Raw genomic sequence first — 19,115 nt, 5'->3', positions numbered from 1 at the left:
GAGGATGCAGACTGCTTGCTGCTGCATCGTTATGGAGTTAAGGGACTGTTTGCATGAGGAGGCAGCTTCTCTCAAGTGACATCTACAAAAAAAATGGGTAGTTGTAAAACTGCTTTTGTCATCTTTATTCCTCCCACTGTATCTGCTTGTTGCATTACAACCTGAACTAAACCCAGGCTCTGAGTGGGAAGTCATGCAGACATGCAGAAAGCATGACTCCAAACAAACGAGCAAAGCAGGAATCAGCTGTGGCTTCAGGAGGATAGATAATGGGCTAAATAGAAAGAGGGCTGACTGATGGATGGGTGGAGAAGATTAAAGAGCTTGGAGAATCAGATAAGAGAGAAAGGAGGAGATGAAGAGGGGCACACGTGGAGTCAGGTTTATAGACAGAGAAAATAATAATAAAAAAATTCTTTGAATAAAAAAATACAGGTTTTGTTGTCTTACCCTGCCAGAAGGGAGGTTACAGTTTTCCAGCGCTGTCTCCACTCGCTTCCTGTCTGCTGAGAACATCCTGAAAATACTGTAAGGGGGATAAAGAACACACCCTCCCATGAGTGAAAATACACACATGATAAGTTAAAACCCCATTTTACTTTCAGTATAGATAAGAATATGTTGAGCTAGGATTGAACTGAAGTACTGAAGCTTGGGATCACACTTTCTGCACCCTGTAGGTGAACTTGAGAGAAAACCACGATCTTTACAGACGCGAGAAACACGACGGGTGAAAGAAGACAAAAACATCTATGATTTAATGTATCATTTGTATTTGTAATAACATGTGAATGTAAGAAGAATTTGTTTGCAAAATATTTGATGAGATTAGATTTCAAAAATCAGACTCAACCCTAACCTAACCCTCTAGTTCACATATGTCAGAGTCAAGGCCCGTGGGCCAGATGCGGCCCGTGGAGCATTTTTATGTGGCCCGCGAGATAAATATCAAAAATATATTAAAACTGGCCCGCTGGCCGATTTTACCGCAAAGACTACAACTCCCATGATGCTTTGCGGCGTCAGCGCGGAGCCGATGCGCCCCCTCCTTTGTGTTTTTTCCGCCTGCTGCTGGTGTCTGCAGCTCCGCTGTCTCGGACAAACTACACTCCTCTCACTCAGCGCTGAGTTCACTCAGCTATTTTCTGACGTTGAAGCCCAGAAACAGAGATTGTAATCGCTCAGTAATGTGTTCATGACTGACAGAGAAAGTTTTCCAACTAACGTCCAGACAGAGCTGATATAACTCCAGCGAGCAGCGACACGCTCAAACCAGCACGGCTCTGTGGCTTGCTGTCGTTGTGTTTCCTCCCCGACACACAACAACGTGGTCAAGCTGCTCAGACATGTTCATCAGCACAAACCTATGTGAGCACCTGTTGTCATCTAACGTTGTCATTATTATGATGAAGATGAACAAAACAACAGTCTCCTCCTCAGCTCAGATCAACCCCATGATGCAGGTATCTGGCTGGAACAGGTGAGCATCACAGTAAACCAGTGGAGCAAACTGAGCTTTAAATATGTTGGTTTTATGCTCTTTTTCTGCTCCAAAACATGAAAGTTAACAGGTGAGATGTTGCATTTTCATTTAAGATAAAATGATATTTTTATTTTGTTGTTGGCCCGTGAGAAAAGATTTAACCTACAGTAAACAGGAAGTGGAAAGGCTGCAGATAGATGAATAGAATAGAAAATCCCTTTATTGTTCCTCAGTGGGGAAAGCTGGACGTCACAGCAGCGATGACACGTATTACAGGAGAAAAAAAGGAGAATAAAAATAAGAAAAATGAATAAACAAGAAAACATAAATCCTGAATAGATTTTAAAAATGCTGATTATACCACAAGTAATGAATACCACTGATGCCTTTTATTTAAAACTGACTTGCTCGTGTGTCATTTGGTTATTCCACATTCAGTGTTAATGCAGAAATAAGTTTGTTTCCAAATTAAAAGGTTCAAAATTGCATACATGTTGACAAAGAAAATGTGCAAATTTGCCGTCACTTTTTCAAAAAATATTAAGTTTGGCCCTCGACTCCGTCCCAGAGTTTCATTTCGGCACCGTGTGAGTTTGACACCCCTGATCTAGTTGAACATTAAGTGGAACGGCGTCTCAACCGCCTATAGAAGGATTGAATAAAACCTATAAATTATATTAAAATGCTAATAAAGCCACATTAAGTCCAAATAACTGCGATCCATTGAAATTTTTAATGCTGTTGTTGTTTGCCAGAGCTACAGGTCTATTTGCTAACATCTCATTGTTGTCTATAGAGAAAATGGTGTTTGTTGCAAAATCTTCATTAGGGTGACCAGATGGGGCCAGAAAACAATCAGGGGGTGGCACACCAGATTGTGTTCTAATACATATCAAGCGTGTTTGACAGTAAGATTGGGCTCCTGTTTAATTCTTGTGGACAATAAAGATTTGCTACAATGAACAGCTGATGTGTGATTGTTTAGCTCTGTTTTCGTTTGCTGTAGTCTGCTGTAATTATTTGCTGTGATTTGTCTGAGTGGGTCTATGAGCGATGACTGTAGGCTTAGTAGGAGAGCACAGTCGGGCTGACATTAGTCAAGCAGACATGTCCTCCCAGCTAGGAGGTTAATTCCCTAAACGGCGAGGAGCACCGCTCTGCCTCTGTGTTTTGACACCCACCGTTTCCTGTATGGCTCTGAGGGAGGTTATCACGGGAGTTCACTGATGCTGCCTGAAAGCTCAACATGAGTAATGGAGATGGAGAGATTTTGGATTTTCAACGAGCTGATGACAAAGATGAAGTGATTATTCACTCGACTGAAATAAACTGAAATTTCTTGCATATGTTGCTAACTGAGCTACGGCTACAGGTATGGAAAATTTTGGTGGTGGAGTTTTCTACGGAATTATCCGTGGATTCCTAGAGCACTCAGAGAGAATACAAACAACTGCTTTCCCCAAATTCATCCATTCAAACCTGTCCTCTCCTCGCTGTCAGGAGATCAGCACGTGTGCGTGTCTGGGTGATAAGCAGTTATTACGATTCAGCCTTTAATCATTTACTGAAAGCACTTTTCAAAATACTTGTCTTTACATAATCAGCTATAGGCCAGCAGATCTTACTTATTGTGCAGCAGCAAAACATTTGTGAGTGATTAGCCCTACTTTGAGTTTCCTTAAATTCCCACTTATTCACGGTAATACTGATGAGGTAGTATTAGACGGTGAAGGATTAGAAAGAGTCGATCTGTCAAATCTAAAAGAATACAATAGTCCAAAGGGTGGAGGACAACTACAGGGTGAGAGTTTAAGAGCCTTATAGCCTCGGAGAAAAAGCTGTTCCTCAGCCTTGCTCAGGTTTTCATGCTGCACAGCCGTCTGCCTGAGGGAAGGAGGGTGAAAGGGCTGAACTCGTTCTTTCCTCTGGTTTTACTTCCATGGGTGAAAATGTCCTCTAGATAAGAGGAACTGCTGTCCACAAAGGCTTCCTGTCAGCCAAAAAGCAGTTTCCATACCAGACTGTTGTAGATGGTGATGCTCTTGTAGCGATGCTGGCTTTGTCCTTGGTCCGTGTAAGGTCAGGTGTCCCGTGCAGGCTTGAGTAATTAGCTATTTTGTCTTCGCCACATTGGTGCCTAAAGCCTAGTTTATACTACTCCATCTGCACAGGTGCAGAGATATGCACACACATAGATGGATACGTTTTACTTCTCCTTTGCCTGAGGATTGTTCCAAAGAAATCCCTCATTAGGACAACATATAGCACAGCACTTTTCCGCGGGGTTCAGCACCATTGCAGTTTCTGGTCAATAGTGATGGATAGTGAATTTGGTATTTTTCAGGCACTGTGGTACCTACCAAGGACAGAGTTACGTGATATGAAAAGGTGCCTTGTTTCAGTACCTGACCTTTATTAATGAGAACTCACAAGACAGCGATTTGCGAAGATATACAGCAGCGCATGTGCAAGGGTGTAATGTCGTCAGTCGTTGCGAGCGAGCTGTAAACAGAGTAAGCAGCATGGCAGAGAGAGAGAGCCTCTAATGTTTGGGTCTAGTTCAGTAAACGCGGTGAGAGACAGGGCGATGATGACGACATCAACAACGATCTAAGTGAGCTATCATCATATTCATCTGCTCCAGCAGGTAAATTAACTGTTTAGGAAAAGGTTAGCTTGATATTTTAGCTTCCGTTGCTATTTGGTGCGTTCGCTTTCCCCTCGGAACTCGGAAATTCCGACTTCTGAGTAGAAAAAATGAACAGTTTGAAAAAGAAGGGCAAAAGGAATGAAAATGCACAGTAAATTTAGTTCACAGCAAAGATGTTTGCTTCGGTGTAATTTGCAGTTTATAAAACTAAAAGGACCCACCATCACACCGTTTGTCCAGAGGGGAAAGGACAGGACAGGAGTACATGGAGCTGGGTTTAGTTTGTGAAACACCACAATGTTAAAATACAAACAGCTGTATGGAATCAAAGTTTGTTTTAGTTTTATTTCTAGTTTATAATACATGGTCTCATTGTCAGAGTTATTCCAGAGTTATTTTGTATCATTTAGAAACCGTTGTGGTTAAAGGTTCTCACATTGAATAATTTTGAGCAAACTGTGATGATAAAATACTCACAGTTGCATGTTATTTATTGTTATATTGTCAAATATGGTTATATATTGAGTAAAAAAGACATTTAATTAAAAAAATAGGATTTAAATATTTACACTCAAACACTCAAAAGTATCAAAAATTGGTACAGGTAAGTAGCAGTATTGATTCCTAGGTTTCCAGAATTGACATTGTAACAATGCAAATGTGAAAGGTACCCATTCCTACTGGTCAATGATAGTGGATTTGCTATTGTGTATTGTGCTGTCCAATGTACTCTCCGTTGATTATGTTGGACACTTAAAAAAATCATGCATATCTCAATCACCCTCCTTAAGCCTAGTGATGATGGTCGTTGCATGTCCCAGCACCCACCCACCTGACTGAAAAGAAGTACCTCGGGCTTTAGTGGTTTGCCTTAAGCCCCTCTACCTTGCTCCAACAAATAACTGTGATTAATTAATTCTAATTTAAAGGTGTGGTTGACAGAAAACAACTTTTTTTTAAACAATTTTTCATTATTTTGATCATTCACTCTGAGTTTTCCATGCAGGCTGAATATGAAAACAGTCTCCAACACCTATCTCCTGCATTAAGCTTCTGATAGAAAATAGACGGTAAAACGCTAGGATCTGAAAATCCTCACAGATCTATGTCACACTGTGAATTTGCATTCACGGCCTCGCCCATCTTGGCTAGCACCCGCCCACAGGAACACTTTTTTTTTCCAGCGAGGAGAGAAAGCAGGGTGTCTAGGTGATACTGACTTTGCAACATGACTGAACACATTCTGTTAGCCATTCAGAAGTAAGGTGTGTGCATATCATTAATAAGAATGAGCAATTCTGCTGTTTTCAGCCCACCTTTGCACCAGCAAACTTCTGCATCCCAGAACAGGTGCAGCATAGTTTTTTTAATGACTCATAAAGCATTGTTTTACACTAAAGAACACTGCAGATGTATTGAATAAACAAGTAAATCGCACCTTTAAAGAAAACTTCATAGGCTATTGTGGCAATGTCATGTACCCCTAAATTGCATGCACAGATGTGTTATTTCAGTAGAAAATGTAGATTTGAATTTTACAGCTGAGTTTGAAAGAAAGAATGTTCTGAATCTGTGAAGTAGAGATAATAAAATATCTTTCAGCAGTGCATAAATAGAGACTGCGTGCATGTACGTAGTGCCCAAATGCCCAGATACGGAGAAAAGTGCAGTTTGCATTGATCAAAAGCGTGGAAAGGTGGCAGGGGAGATAGGGCTGTCGCGGTAACCGCAAAAATGAAATACCGCGATATGAAGAAGCCCACTGCGCTGCATCATGGGCCACCGTGATTACTGAACGTGATTCAACTCAATGATGCATGTTGAGAAGGATGACTGCACTGGTATCGAAACGAAACGTTACTTCGCTCCTTTGGGAGCACTTTGGTTTTCAGTACGTCAGCTGCTGCGCAGCCAGAGTCCTTGGCCGAGACAGAGCTGCCACCAGCGGCAAAAAAATAATAATAAATGCTTGGAGACCTGCTGAAGTCCCGGACAAGCACTGCTTCTGCAACCGTCCCGAAGAGAGTTTGAGCCGAGCTGGAGCTCACTCGCTACCTGCAGGAGGAACGCATCCACCCTAAAGAAACCTCCCTGACATGGTGGAGCAACAACCGGGAGAGATTCCCTTTGCTCGCCAGAGTCGCACGCAAGTACGTGTGTGTTAGTGCGACGAACGCACCATGCGAGAGGGTTTTCAGTGTTGCTGGAAATGTTGCCACCCCTCTCAGATCCTCTCTCAAACCGTATATGGTTAACATGCTGGTTTTCCTTGTAGGTAACAAGGACGTGACCGAGCTATAAAGCACCATCATTCGTGTGTAGTGAAACGATAGTGTGCCCGCCCCCCGGCGCGCGCGCGCCCGGTACATGTAATTTTTTATGCTTTATTTTAAACAACTAAACAAAATGGGGACTTGTTTCTTATTTGTTAGATGCTGCAGCCAAATTTGCATTTAAAAGTTTAACCTCCTGAATTTAGTTGTTTTTAAGTTCAGTCGGACTCCGACTGTCGGAGAAACAAACGTTACTGCGGTTGTTACTGCCCTTTGATCTGCATTCAGTAAAGTGTTATAAAAGAAGGCACAGCAATTTTTAACCTTTTTTAAATGTGTAAACATTATGTTTAGATAGTACTGCAATTAAAAAGGGCTGCAATAATATCGCACACCGCAATATTAAGCCACCCTGAATCACCGCAGGGGGAATTCCTCAACCGCGACAGCCCTAAGGGGAGAGAAGGGTGAGTCAGACAGACTTACTTCTTGACCGGAATTCGTCCCTCAGGATTCAGCTGCAGCTTCAGCCGAGCGTATCTGAACAGAAAACATGTTTTGAACACGTTTTAGTTTTCCTCTGCAACTTTTTTCCTCAAATGTATTATTAATGCATGTTCTGTGACCAGTCAGTTTGGTTTGTGTGTTCGAATATTTAAGTTCTAAATGCACAATTCAACTCCGATGTTGAGGTTATCTTTGCATACCATGAATGTCTGCTTATGTTTACATGCCAAGGTTAGGCTTGTGGTTAATCCCTGACAGTCTCAAGTGTTGGCAGTGCACAGCCATGCAGCAGCAGCAACAACAGCACGGACAGAGCGTTCAGTTCTATAAATAGCTCAGCTGCAACAGGAGCTATCGTTACAGGCTGAGCTTTAAGTAGCTGCTGGCTAATAATTAATATCCATCTCAGTGTCCACTTTAGAGGGCAGCAGACTAGCTGCTAAAGGGAAAGTCACTGAAGCTTTGTGAAGTTGATAGGCACCATTAATGTTTTCGCCTTTAGCCTTTTTCTTTAAAATATGTAAAGTTTACGTCAGCAGCTACAGAGAGCTTTAAAACGAGATAACCGAGCACGTCTCATAACTTCAAATATTCAAAGAATATAAAATACAATGACAATTAATTAGCAGATGCATTTATTCAGCCAACACCTGACGTATTAATAAATAAACAACCACTAGGTGGTGGTAATGTGCAAAGCACTTTCCAAACCACCACCATGCTTTTCCAGATAGGGGTTCGTGTATTCAGCATAACATCATGTTTCTACCATTGTAATTTTACTCTGAAGTGAAAACAAAAATGAAACTCATTTTCAAATTTCTTTATTAAACACCACAATTGAAACAGGAAGCAGATATCTCAGCAAAAGCCTGTGATTAGTTATTTAATGCTACTGTGATTGTATGTGGATGCGCTGGTCAGACAATCAGCTCTACATCACAAATGCACAGAAACAGGGTCACATATTATTAGTGTTGGGTACCGAATTTGGTACTTTTTAAGGTACCGACCGAATTCCATAGTACCGACGGAGCACCGATTCACGTCATTTCAAACGGTGCCTCGTTTCGGTACCCGTCCTTCATAACGAGAACTTGCCTAGACAGCTGTGCATGCGGAAGAACGTTACGTCGGTCGCTGCGAGCCAGTTGTAAACAGAGCAGCATTGTAGAAAGAATGCACGCTAAAGCTTGGGTCCACTTCACTAAATGTGATGGGTAACTGGGTGATGATGAAACCAGCGACAACGATCTAAGTGAGACATCCTCATCTTAATCTGCTCCGGTAGGTAAATAAAATGTTTAAGATAACGTTAGCTTGATAAGTTAGCTTCCGTTCCGCTAATGGTGCGTTCGCTTTCTCCTTGGAACTCCGAATTTCCAACTAGAAGAACATGAACGTGCTCTAAAGTTTGGCTTCACTTTACTAAATGCGACGGGTGATTGGGTGAAGATGAAACCAGCGACAACGATCTAAGTGTGAGGCATCATCGTTTTAATCTGCTCCAACAGCTAAATAAACTGTTTAAGATAACGTTAGCTTGATATATTAGCTTCCAGTGCCACCATTGTTATCATCTAATGGTGCGTTTGCTTTCTCCTCGGAAATTCTAACTTCCCAGTAGGAAAAATCAAATGAAAAAGGACGGCAAAAGGAATGAAGATACACAGTAAATTTAGTTCACAGTAAAGATGTTTGCTTCAGTTTAATTATCAGCTTATAAAACTACAAGGACGATGTTAAAATACAAACTGTTGTATGTTATTTATCGTGATATTTATCAAATATTGTTATAAATTTAGAATAATATATATTTAATTATAAAAGATAATTAAAATATTAAACACTCAAAAGTATCTCAAATTGGTACGGTTAAGTACCGGTATCGCTTCCTAGGTACCGGGAATTAGTACCGAATCGATTCAAATGCCAAAGGTACCCATCCCTACATATTATGTTGTTGCATCATGTTGTGGCTTTGTTGTTTTAATAATAGAATAAGGTGGAAACACGGAGTTTTTCTCTGCAAACATTTATGGGTGAGCTAATACTTTACTGGCAGACTAGAGGGGCACCCTTTAACATGTTGATGCAAGAGACGAGTGAAAAGGAAAAACCCCAATTTTCATGACTAGCAAGGCTGCAACACAGGCCAGCATGTGGCAAAATCATGGATATAACAGCTCTGGTCCTACAGTGTGTTGTGTTGGGCTACATGACAAAACGTGACTTTAAAGGAAAGAAAAAATTGTGGAAGAGGAGGAGGAAATAGATTCCCTTCACTACAACCACAACCTCACTTTCTGACTGGCTAAACGTCACATTCAACAGGCTGCTCACTCATTTGTCCTTGGGGCACGCCATACCGGCTGTGATATTAGGCCAACACAATTTAAAAAAAAAACATTTATAATCCCCAAATTTATGACCGGAGTGGTCCCAACGTATATCAGAGCAGATCAGAGACTTTCATGATAGACCACACACGGCAGGAATATCTGATCAAATTATCTTTGGGCAATCTGGTGCATTCTTAAGATTGTCAGAAGAGTAGAATCAGGTCAAAAATCTGCAGAATTATCTTGCTGTTATTTTTATTTATTTATTTATTTATTTATTTATTATTTTTTACCAGCACTAACGTGCACTGCCCACTTCTGTTTCATCCACTGGTGCTTTCAGCTGCGGGACTGTGGTCAAAACATTTTATTCACTATTAACCTCAAGAACCTCATCAGTCTTTTGAGCAAACCTATTAAACTGGCACATAAAGTTATCGCTACCATTATCAACTCTGAGTTTGCATATTCAAAAGAAATTTCAAGGAACTACATTCAAATTGGAACAGTTCCTTTGCTGAAAGGCCCATCTCTAGTCATCCACTGCTAAACCTTGCAGTTGAATCCAGATTACTGATGTTTAACGTGTGAGTGAGACGTGACCAAAGGGGTGTCTTTCATTCTTCCCCAATGATCTCAAAAGAACATCTTATAGCAAGCATTCTTTAGAACACACGCTGGGTTATAGTTTGCTTCCTGTTGCTCATCTACCAAGCCCCCACCAAAATGAAAACAGCATATCACAGCCGTAAGAGCTCAAGAGAATTGACCACATGTTGAGAAACATCAACATCGTCTCAGGGATAAAGCCTCCTCCAGCTGTAGAAGGGGATCTGTAAGCGAACAGAGCTCAACAGCTGCTGCTGTGAGTGACCAAGGTGACTGCGAAACCTGCCCACTTAAATTTTTTTCCAACTCTCCTAGCGCTATGTGGTCGATGGCCACTTTTATTGTCTCATACGTCAATTAGCCTCCTCGTGGGTGTGAGTTAATGGCTTCTGTAGAATAAACATCAGACAGCTAAGACATGTCACCAAGCACAGCCCCAGGTATTCTCTAAAAGCAATATCTCCCATTCATATTTAAACTTGCTCTGCATGAGCCTCATTAAGTCTCTCAGTATGTAGATAAATCAGATGTGAACCGTGTGTGTGTGTGTGTGTGTGTGTGTGTGTGTGTGTGTGTGTGCCTCAGATGGACAATGATGATGCAGTAAGCAGCTGAGCACAATTAATCTACAAAACAAGAGGTGGTGTGAGGATAACTGATAATGAAACAAGATTGAGGTTTTTTTTTATGTAAGACTGAAACCTGTGCTTGCTGCTCAGATGTTTATGTGTTGAGAAGACTTTTCATTTTTCATGCTTACCATGAGGATTGATGCTATGTTAGATGTGTGTGTGCATGCTTTTCTGTCCTTACAGAACATACCCTTTTTCAAGGCAGGCCGCTCTGGACATGTTCTGTGCCAGGAGGTTTGATGCCAGCTTGAACAGCTCCTCCGCCCATTCCTGCCATAAACAAACCATGATCATGAAACATACTGGCCACTTTACTGGGTACACCATTCCCACTGCTCTTTAGCACAAATTAAATTAATCATGTGGTGACAACTCAATGCATTTAGGCGTCTAGATGTGGTCAAGACGATCCGCTGCAGTTGAAACTGAACTTCAGAATGGCGAAGAAAGGGGATTTAAATGATTTTTGAACTTGGCATGGTTGTTGGTGACGGACTGGTATTTCAGAAACAGCTGATCTTCTGGGATTATCACGTACAACCATCTCTAGGGTTTAAAGAGAATGGGCCAAAAAAGAGAAAACATCCAGTGAGCGGCAGTCCTGTGGGCGAAAATGCCTTGTTGATGCCAGAGGTCAGAGGAGAATGACCAGACTGGTTCGAGCTGATAGAAAGGTAACAGTAACTCAAATAACAACTCGTTACTACCAAGGCATGCCGAAGAGCATCTCTGAACCCACAACACGTGGAACCTTGCGGCAGATGGGCTACAGCAGCAGACCATACCGAGTGCCCCTCCTGTCAGCTAAGCACAGGGAACAATAGATGATCGGAAAAATGTTGCCTGCTTTGATGAGTCTCGATTTCTGCTGTGCCATTCAGATGGTAGGGTCAGACTTTGCTGTCAACAACATGAAAATATAAATCCATTTTGCCTTGAATCAACGGTTCAGGCTGGTGGTGGTGGTGTAATGTTGTGGGGGACATTATCTTGTCACACTTTGGGCCCCTTAGTACTAATTGATCATCGCTGCAACACCACAGGCTACCTGAGTATTGTTGCTGACCATGTCCATCCCTTTATAACCACAGTGTACCCATCTTCTGACGGCTACTTCCAGCAGGATAATGCCTCATAAAGCTTGTCAAACATCTCAAACTGGTTTCTTGAACATGCCAATGAGTTCACTGTACTCAAATGGCCACCAAGTTCACCAGATCTTAGTCCAAAAGAGCACCTTTGGGATGTGGTAGAATATGTGATTTGAATCACGGATGTGCAGCCGAAAAATACGCAGCGACTGCGTGATGCTATCATGTCAATATGGACCAAAATCTCTGAGGAATGTTTCCAGTACTTTGTTGAATCTATGCTACAAAGGTATAACTGCCAAGACGTTTCTAACAGTCTTTATTATGAGAGAAAACTCAGGTAAGGGCAGAGTCGAAGGCAGGCGTGGGTCGAAACCAGATCAGTTTCAGACCAGTCGAAACTAAGCAGGTACTAGGAGCAGGCTGGAGACGTGGTCGTAGACAGGCTAGGGTCGTGGTGGCAGGCAGAGTTCTTGGCGATGGTCAGGCATGGAAACGAGGTCAAGGGACTGTGATCAGGCAGGAAGGGAGGCTGGAAGATTTACTGGCAAAAAGTGTTCAATAATCTGGCACTGAATGGTTGGATGGCTGGTTCTTAAGAGGCAGGGGAAACAGATGTGTGTGATGAGCTGAGGAGTCAGGAGCAGGTGAAGTGGATGGAGCTGATGAGATGCAGGCTGGGATTGCTGTGGAAACAGGGTTTGGCTGGGGCTAGATGAGGGGACCAGGTGTGAAGCATGAAGGCTGATGAGGTGAATGATGGCGCATGGAGGTCAAGGCATGGCAGGATCATGACATTAAGCCAGTTCTAATGGCAAAAGGGGACCCAACCCGGGTACTAGCAAGGTGTACCCAATAAAGTGACCAGTGAGTGTATATATCCAATATATTAAAATCAACAAAACTTCTAGATCCAGTTACTGTTTCTTACCACATTTATCACTGTGATAACTCAAAAGTTCTTCTAATCCATAAAATAGCACAGATACATGACGATTCTGTAGTTCTGCTCATTTTTTACATCTCACCTTCGCAATCTCCTCCTGAAAGGCCATGAAGTTCAGGTAGGTGATGTTGACCATGTCCATGCCGCTCACCACTGTCAGCATCCTGTTCTCCATCTTACCCGCCAGTGTGTTGACATCCAACAGCTCACGCAGCTTTGCATCCTTTAGAACGAAACACAAACACAGAAAGGAAATCATCAGTCTTAGCTGGACGGTACATTTTCGTACTTGTGAGTTTAAAACATCTCTCACGACGTAGCAGAACAAATCACCCAAACCTGGGTCCTGAAACCTGCTAGCTAAACAAAACTTCAAGGGAGGATGAAATGAGACAAACCAGACGAGGAAAAAAAGACGAGGAATGCATGTTTTTAAGGAAGTGAGCGGCAGTTCTGTCCTGTGTCATGAGAATCTGTCTCTCAACTGAAGTGAAACAGGACCTATTAGCATGCTAGAGTATCTGACAGCTGATTCATCTGATTAATGAAAGGTCTACTCTGGAACAAGGTGAGACTAAAGCCTCAATAAACTCCAGAGAGACTCAAACAGCCCACATTACAGGCTATTAAACCAGCAAAGAGTGTGGATTAAGTAAGGCTATGAATAATGGGTCAATTTACGGGTACAATATGTAACCCCGAGGCCTTTGTCTAACCTTTCTCTCACTTTCAGACAGATGGTAATGAAAGGAGCAATTTACACATTTTACTGTGACCAGTATTCCTTCTGAGACGTGTTTTTTTTTTTTACTAATAATGCTAAATGCTACAAACTGAACAGACTGTCTCCACCTTCAGCGAAGCAGTTTCCAGATTTAATTTCCTCCCACATTTGTCATCCAACATATTCAGCACATTGTTTTAAGAAATCTCTTCCTGGTTGTAACACAAGCGTGGGCGCTGGCGACAGTCCAGCTCGCACGGAAACACACTCCAAAGACTTTTCATTCTGAGGACGTAATCATCCGGGGAAAACTAAATCAAACTCGTTTTAGCAAGTACACATTTAGGAAGGCAATCTTTCTAAATTCTAAAACACAAACAAGAATGCCTCTGAGGAACGAGAGAACGCTTTCAGTTCTCTCCTTCGTGGCTTGGTATTCAAGTGGCAAGCAGAATGGTTGCTTGGGCTTAATTAAAACAACCTAAAACCCTGAGAAGGATTGTGCTGAGAAAGAAAATTAACTCCTACTAATTTCACCAATCAAATAAATAAATAAAAAAGCTGAGTACTGTGTCCTGTGTCCTTCTGATAAATGTCCTCTAGACATCTCTGTAACGGAATGAAATGACTGTTTTCCACCTAAAAGTCATTTCCCCCTCTCCTCAGCAAGAACTAATCTGCATGAGATATTGTTCAAGGTCTCATGCATCTGCTTCTAAACTGTTTTACTTTCTAGCCCAAGAGAGAAGAATGAAGACAAAGGACTGTTTCTTTTTTAATAAATTAAAGAACTCTGTTTTTAATAAGCTAATAAAACAAAATGTTAGTCAATAATAAAATGTGAACCAATTTGTGAAATGAAAATATGAATTACTTGATATTATAATCCTATAGAATATAATAAGTAATATAACTTTAAATGTTTCCACTAGAGACTGATCACACATAAGGTTAAGCCACATCACACATTGCTTTTACTGATCCATTCAGAATCTGCCAGATCTGACGGAGGCGTGGTTTTGGTGGTGCTTGGTAAATCTGTCATCTTTTCATTCGACCGTACATCAAAACATCTGAAGTATAAAACTATGCCCACGTCATCTTTAACGCCAGTTCAAAGCGTTCTAGAGAAGTTGTCGGAGTGGCCAATCCGTAACTTTCCTCTTCAGCCGAAAGAACCAACGACAAGCTGGATAAAATCTGTTGCTGTTCCAACCAAGCAACGGTTCCTTTCAGAATAAAAGCTGAACCATCACAACCCCGTTTTGGGTCTTGTTAGAATATTAGCACTAGCAATCCCTATGTGTTTTTCTATGTATATTAGCATTGTGCTAACCACTCGCTCCCAGTCAAATTGCAGCCTTTGCCAATGGAAAATCTCCTTTTGTCACATCGCAATATAATTGCATATGCAATTTATCGTTCAGCCCTAGTTTGATTGAATTCATTTGTAGCTCTTGTGTCCTCCTAAAGCAGGTTTCTTGAAAATGGGTCTCTGACAAAATACCCACATTCTGATTTGAATGAAAACCTAGTAAATACCCACTTGTGTATTCTGAAAGCACAACACCTGCGTGTCAAAGTGTAAAACGCCACATGTAATTTGCTTAAGCGCACAAAACCAAAACCCTCTATGAAAGCAACTTGGTTGACTGCCAAAGATGAAAGGCTTCTGAGAACAGACACGATAACAGTAAGATGCATATTTCGTTTACTACAGAGGTTGAACGTCAATACTGTTTGGATTCTCCTTGCAGCCATCAGCAGAACATGGAGCTTATCTCCTCGCACGCAGTCGGCATGGAGCTAAAACTGCAGGCCCTTACAGCTACTCAAGAACCATCAACAGCTGTGATGGGAAGAAGACCTGCAGAGAAACAAGCTGATGTCAGGCGGATAAGACCTGCTGCACAGGACTGAAATGAGAGGGGGGCAACATAAAGAGAAGAAACTGAGCTGTGATCAGACAGCACTAAAAGAAGAGGGGCTTAGCCATGGGAGTGAAATGCAATTTGTACTGGTGCATTCTGGGAGCTGTAAGAGACATGCCTGAGGTCCTGGTTACCACAAGACTGAAGATTTAGTGTAAACCAGGCAGTGTGGAGGGTGGAAGGGGGTTTGTGATAAAGTTTGTTTGGGCGCTTCCTCGTTGGGGGTGGCGTTTAAACACAATAATAGACTGTTAAATGTCTGGAGTGTGTGTGTGTGTGTGTGTGTGTGTGTGCGTGCGTGCGTGCGTGCGTGCGTGCGTGTGTGTGTGTGTGTGTGTGTGTGAATATGGGCCATCTATCTGTGTATTCATGCACACTGTGATGCGTTTCGTCAGGCGTTCGCGTCGTCGGTTAGCAGCTGCAGCGTGTCAACATATGAACTCCTCTTGCAGATTCAGGTGAAGCAGCTGCCGGAGGAAATGCAGACTTTTCCTGCCTGCGTTGGTTTGTCACAAGGCTCCACCTGTCGCCAGGCATGAGCTCGAACTGTGTCACGCTCTCTTGGGTGCAAGGAAGCAGTTCAGACTGGCAAAGGGAGACCAGAGCACTCCAGTCATCTGCTGCAGCAAGAGACTTGTCTGAACTCACTCATGCATCAATCCCAGCTTTGACACAGTAATTTACATACACACTCTTTCAAAAATAATAAAAACACATCCCAATGACCCAGACACACAACTGTGTGACACTCGTGCTGCTAAATACACACAAAGGGACATCAGATCAAAGGAAATGTCAACATGAATGATTGATTGAACCAACTACCTTCACATCTGCCAACTCATCAAGATCTGAGAATACCTTTCATGTTATTTCCTTTTTACTATTATTAGTGTTTGTTTAGAAATAAAATGTGTGCCTTTTAAGTTGCTTTGGATTAACATGTCTGCTACATACATAAACACCAAAATAGCATGTCTTCACCTTGGAGGAAACAAATGTTTCACTACTGATGAGTGTTTAGTTAAGAAAAAATCCTACGAGGTTTTAAAACCAAACAATGATTTGGTGTCAGGTACAACTTTCATGAGTGAGCCTCGTCATTGTCACAAAAGGTAATGGGAACAATACATTCAGTGTGTTTCTATACATTTTAAACGCATCTCCGATTTAATGGGACAAATTCCAAAGAAATGAGGATCATCTTCCAAAACTAATCTATACATGTATTTCAGGTTAAACACACTAACATCATTACCTATCATGGTTATGCAGATGACGCCCAGATCTACCTAGCTCTATCACCTAGTGACTGTAGCCCCATAGACTCATTCTGTCCGTGTTTGGAGCAAGTTAAGGACTGGATGCAGTCAAATGTCCTTCAGCTGAAAAAAACAAAACAAGACTGAAGTTATCGTCTTTGGAAATAAGAAGGATAGGATGGAGGTTATTGCTCAACTTGGCTCCAGAGGAATAAATACAAAGACCCAGGTTAGAAATCTGGATGTCATAATTGATTCAGACCTGAGCTTCACTGGTCACATTCAGGCTATGACTAAGATCAGTTGCCCTGCGATGGACTGGCTCTCTGTCCAGGGTGTACCCCGACTGATTGCCCACTGACCGCTGGAGATAGCCACCAGCCCCCCGCGACCCTACGTGGACAAAGCGGGTTCAGACATTGGATGGATGACTGGAACTAGGATCAGCTTTTTTATCATCTTAATCAAATAGCACGACTCAGAGGTCACAAGTCCAGACAGAAGCTAGACAAAGTCATTAATGCATTCATCTCCAGCAGGATGGGCTATTGCAATGGTCTTTGGACCGGTCTTGCCAAAAAAACTGTGAACAGCTGCAGCTTATTCAGAATGCTGCTGCTAGAGTCTTAACAAGAACCAAGAGGATCAAACACATCACTCCTGTTCTTAAAGTTCTACACTGGCTACCAGTAAACTATATAATCTATTTCAAAGTGCTTCTAGTTTTAAAAATATTCATTGGCATGGGGCCAAAATACATCTTTAGATCTCTGTGATCCTTAGGAAACAGTCAACTGGTAGAACCCCGGGTCAGAACCAAACAGAATGAAGTAGCTTTTAGCTACTACAGCATTTCCCCTACATAGGCTCAGGCATGGCGCCACAGCTAAGAAATTCACCCACCCCACTCTCCCCAGAGATGCACAGAAGCAAAACGTTCCATGCGCAAGACACCCCCCTCCAACCCTCCACACGCACCCTCGCAGATGATGCACATTCTGCGAGGACCCTCCCTCTCCCCACGCCACAGCTGGAGAAATTTCTAGGGAAAACACTGTACTATGCTGCACACGATCAATCAGCATTGATATGACATCAAATGTGCCCCAACTGTAGTAACTTTTAAAATCAGTCTTTCAATCAGTGTTTCTTATGCTGCACCTTCTGCACTGTAACTACTCACCTTTAAACTTGTTTTTCTGATTCTCAAATTTGAAACAAGTTCTTGTGTTAATTTCATCTAAAATAATTTGTGTATTTAAATCACGGTGTCACGTTATTGTAATGTTCGTGCTGTCCTTGCTAACAGAAAACACACTGAATTGCCCATGCATGAAATATGCTATATAAATAAATGCTGCCTTCTGAAACATACATTTTCAAACTGTTTTTTTAAGAGAAAAATATGGACATTTTCACTTTTGTTAGCACAGCCACAGCATGTAGTTCACTACATTTTTAAAGACTGTGTGCTAGTTTGAGAAAATTAATATATAATTAAAGGGACTTTACGGAGTTTTGCATTTTTATGCTCGCAATTGCCCCCTCAGGCCAAAAGCGTAACGGCAGCTTCCATAGTAGGCTCGTGCACAAGGCGCGCATGCTGTACGTGCACACTCCTTAACGAAAATAACAGCTGAGACAGTCCCGTGTGTGTGTGTGTGTGTGTGTGTGTGTGTGTGTGTGTGTGTGTGTGTGTGTGTGTGTGTGTGTGTGGCCCGGAGGACAGAGGACAGGAGAACGCGCAGCTAATTAATTAAATAATTTGGTTCTGTACCTTTCTCTTCAGCACAGCCGACAAAGGTTTATGATGGGTCAGTCCTCCTGCATGCTCAGATCATTCCCTTCCCTTGCTTGAAAAATTGTTCCAAAATGAAAGTTGAACCCACATCTTTTTTATCTGTGAATTCAATGCTGTTCGGCGAGTCTCAAATAAAAATGTGGGCATCTTATTACTGTAAAAAAATATACCATTAATGTAAAAAAGAAACTCTAAATGAACTATGTTCACACCCAGAATCAAACCCAGGTCTTCTGCATGGGAGTCAGACATCTTACAAGGTGAGCTACACTCTAGTAACATTCACAGTGTCTGTAACATTTATATCCTTGATGACAGCTGAATCAACGTCAAACCAAAGAACGGTTCAGAGTGAAAATGACTATTTTGTTGCTAATTTGCAGGAAATATCTAGAAGAAAGTTCTACAGAAAGTAGCTAAGGGTCCTCATAAATGTAGCTAGCTTTGTCACTAGGCGTTAGGAACAGCGACAAAGTGGCACTGCCTCTCTCTCTGCTGCTAAAGCTACGGATAGCAAATGCTACGGGCTATGCCTGAGCGTGAACGCGCATGAAGCAGCCTGCTCGACCCGAGCATCTCTCTTTTTCTGTGATTTTACAGAAAAACAGGCAATCACAGTAAAAATGCCAGGGCTCATTCTACAGGACCAGGGCATTGCAGGAGAATGTATGAATAAGAAATGTATTATTTCTATACATGTTTTGACTGTCAAACTTCCATAATGTCCCTTTAATTTATGGATATTTTTGAAAGAACATTTTCTGGAATATTTAAAAAAAATCTGTGTAACTTTTTTTTCCATCCAGCTTCATGTTCACGTATTTTTTTTCTGTGTTATAATTCAGAGTAATCGATATGCTTCTT

At 41.8% G+C, this 19,115-nt stretch overlaps 1 protein-coding gene across 4 annotated transcripts in view; it reads right to left on the bottom strand.

The window, feature by feature from the left end:
- Positions 1 to 19,115, bottom strand: part of plcb1l (phospholipase C beta 1-like) — a 196,247-nt gene that overhangs the window by 79,387 nt on the left and 97,745 nt on the right. For all 4 annotated transcript variants that reach the window (XR_011516725.1, XM_015948147.3, XM_070545047.1 and 1 more), the window contains exons 4-7: positions 12,616 to 12,756; positions 10,687 to 10,766; positions 6,893 to 6,946; positions 451 to 526 (exon numbers count right to left, since the gene is read on the bottom strand). Coding sequence is in view for 3 of the 4 variants with exons in the window: in XM_015948147.3 (XP_015803633.3) it covers positions 451 to 526; positions 6,893 to 6,946; positions 10,687 to 10,766; positions 12,616 to 12,756 (351 nt within the window). In the remaining variant the exon portion in view is untranslated. The remainder of the gene's footprint in view (positions 1 to 450; positions 527 to 6,892; positions 6,947 to 10,686; positions 10,767 to 12,615; positions 12,757 to 19,115) is intronic.

Source organism: Nothobranchius furzeri, chromosome 2 (assembly GCF_043380555.1).
Source record: "Nothobranchius furzeri strain GRZ-AD chromosome 2, NfurGRZ-RIMD1, whole genome shotgun sequence".
In the NCBI taxonomy this organism is placed as follows: Eukaryota; Metazoa; Chordata; class Actinopteri; order Cyprinodontiformes; family Nothobranchiidae; genus Nothobranchius; species Nothobranchius furzeri.
Note: the sequence above shows the minus strand (reverse complement) of the source record. Positions and strands in the feature narration are given on the sequence as shown.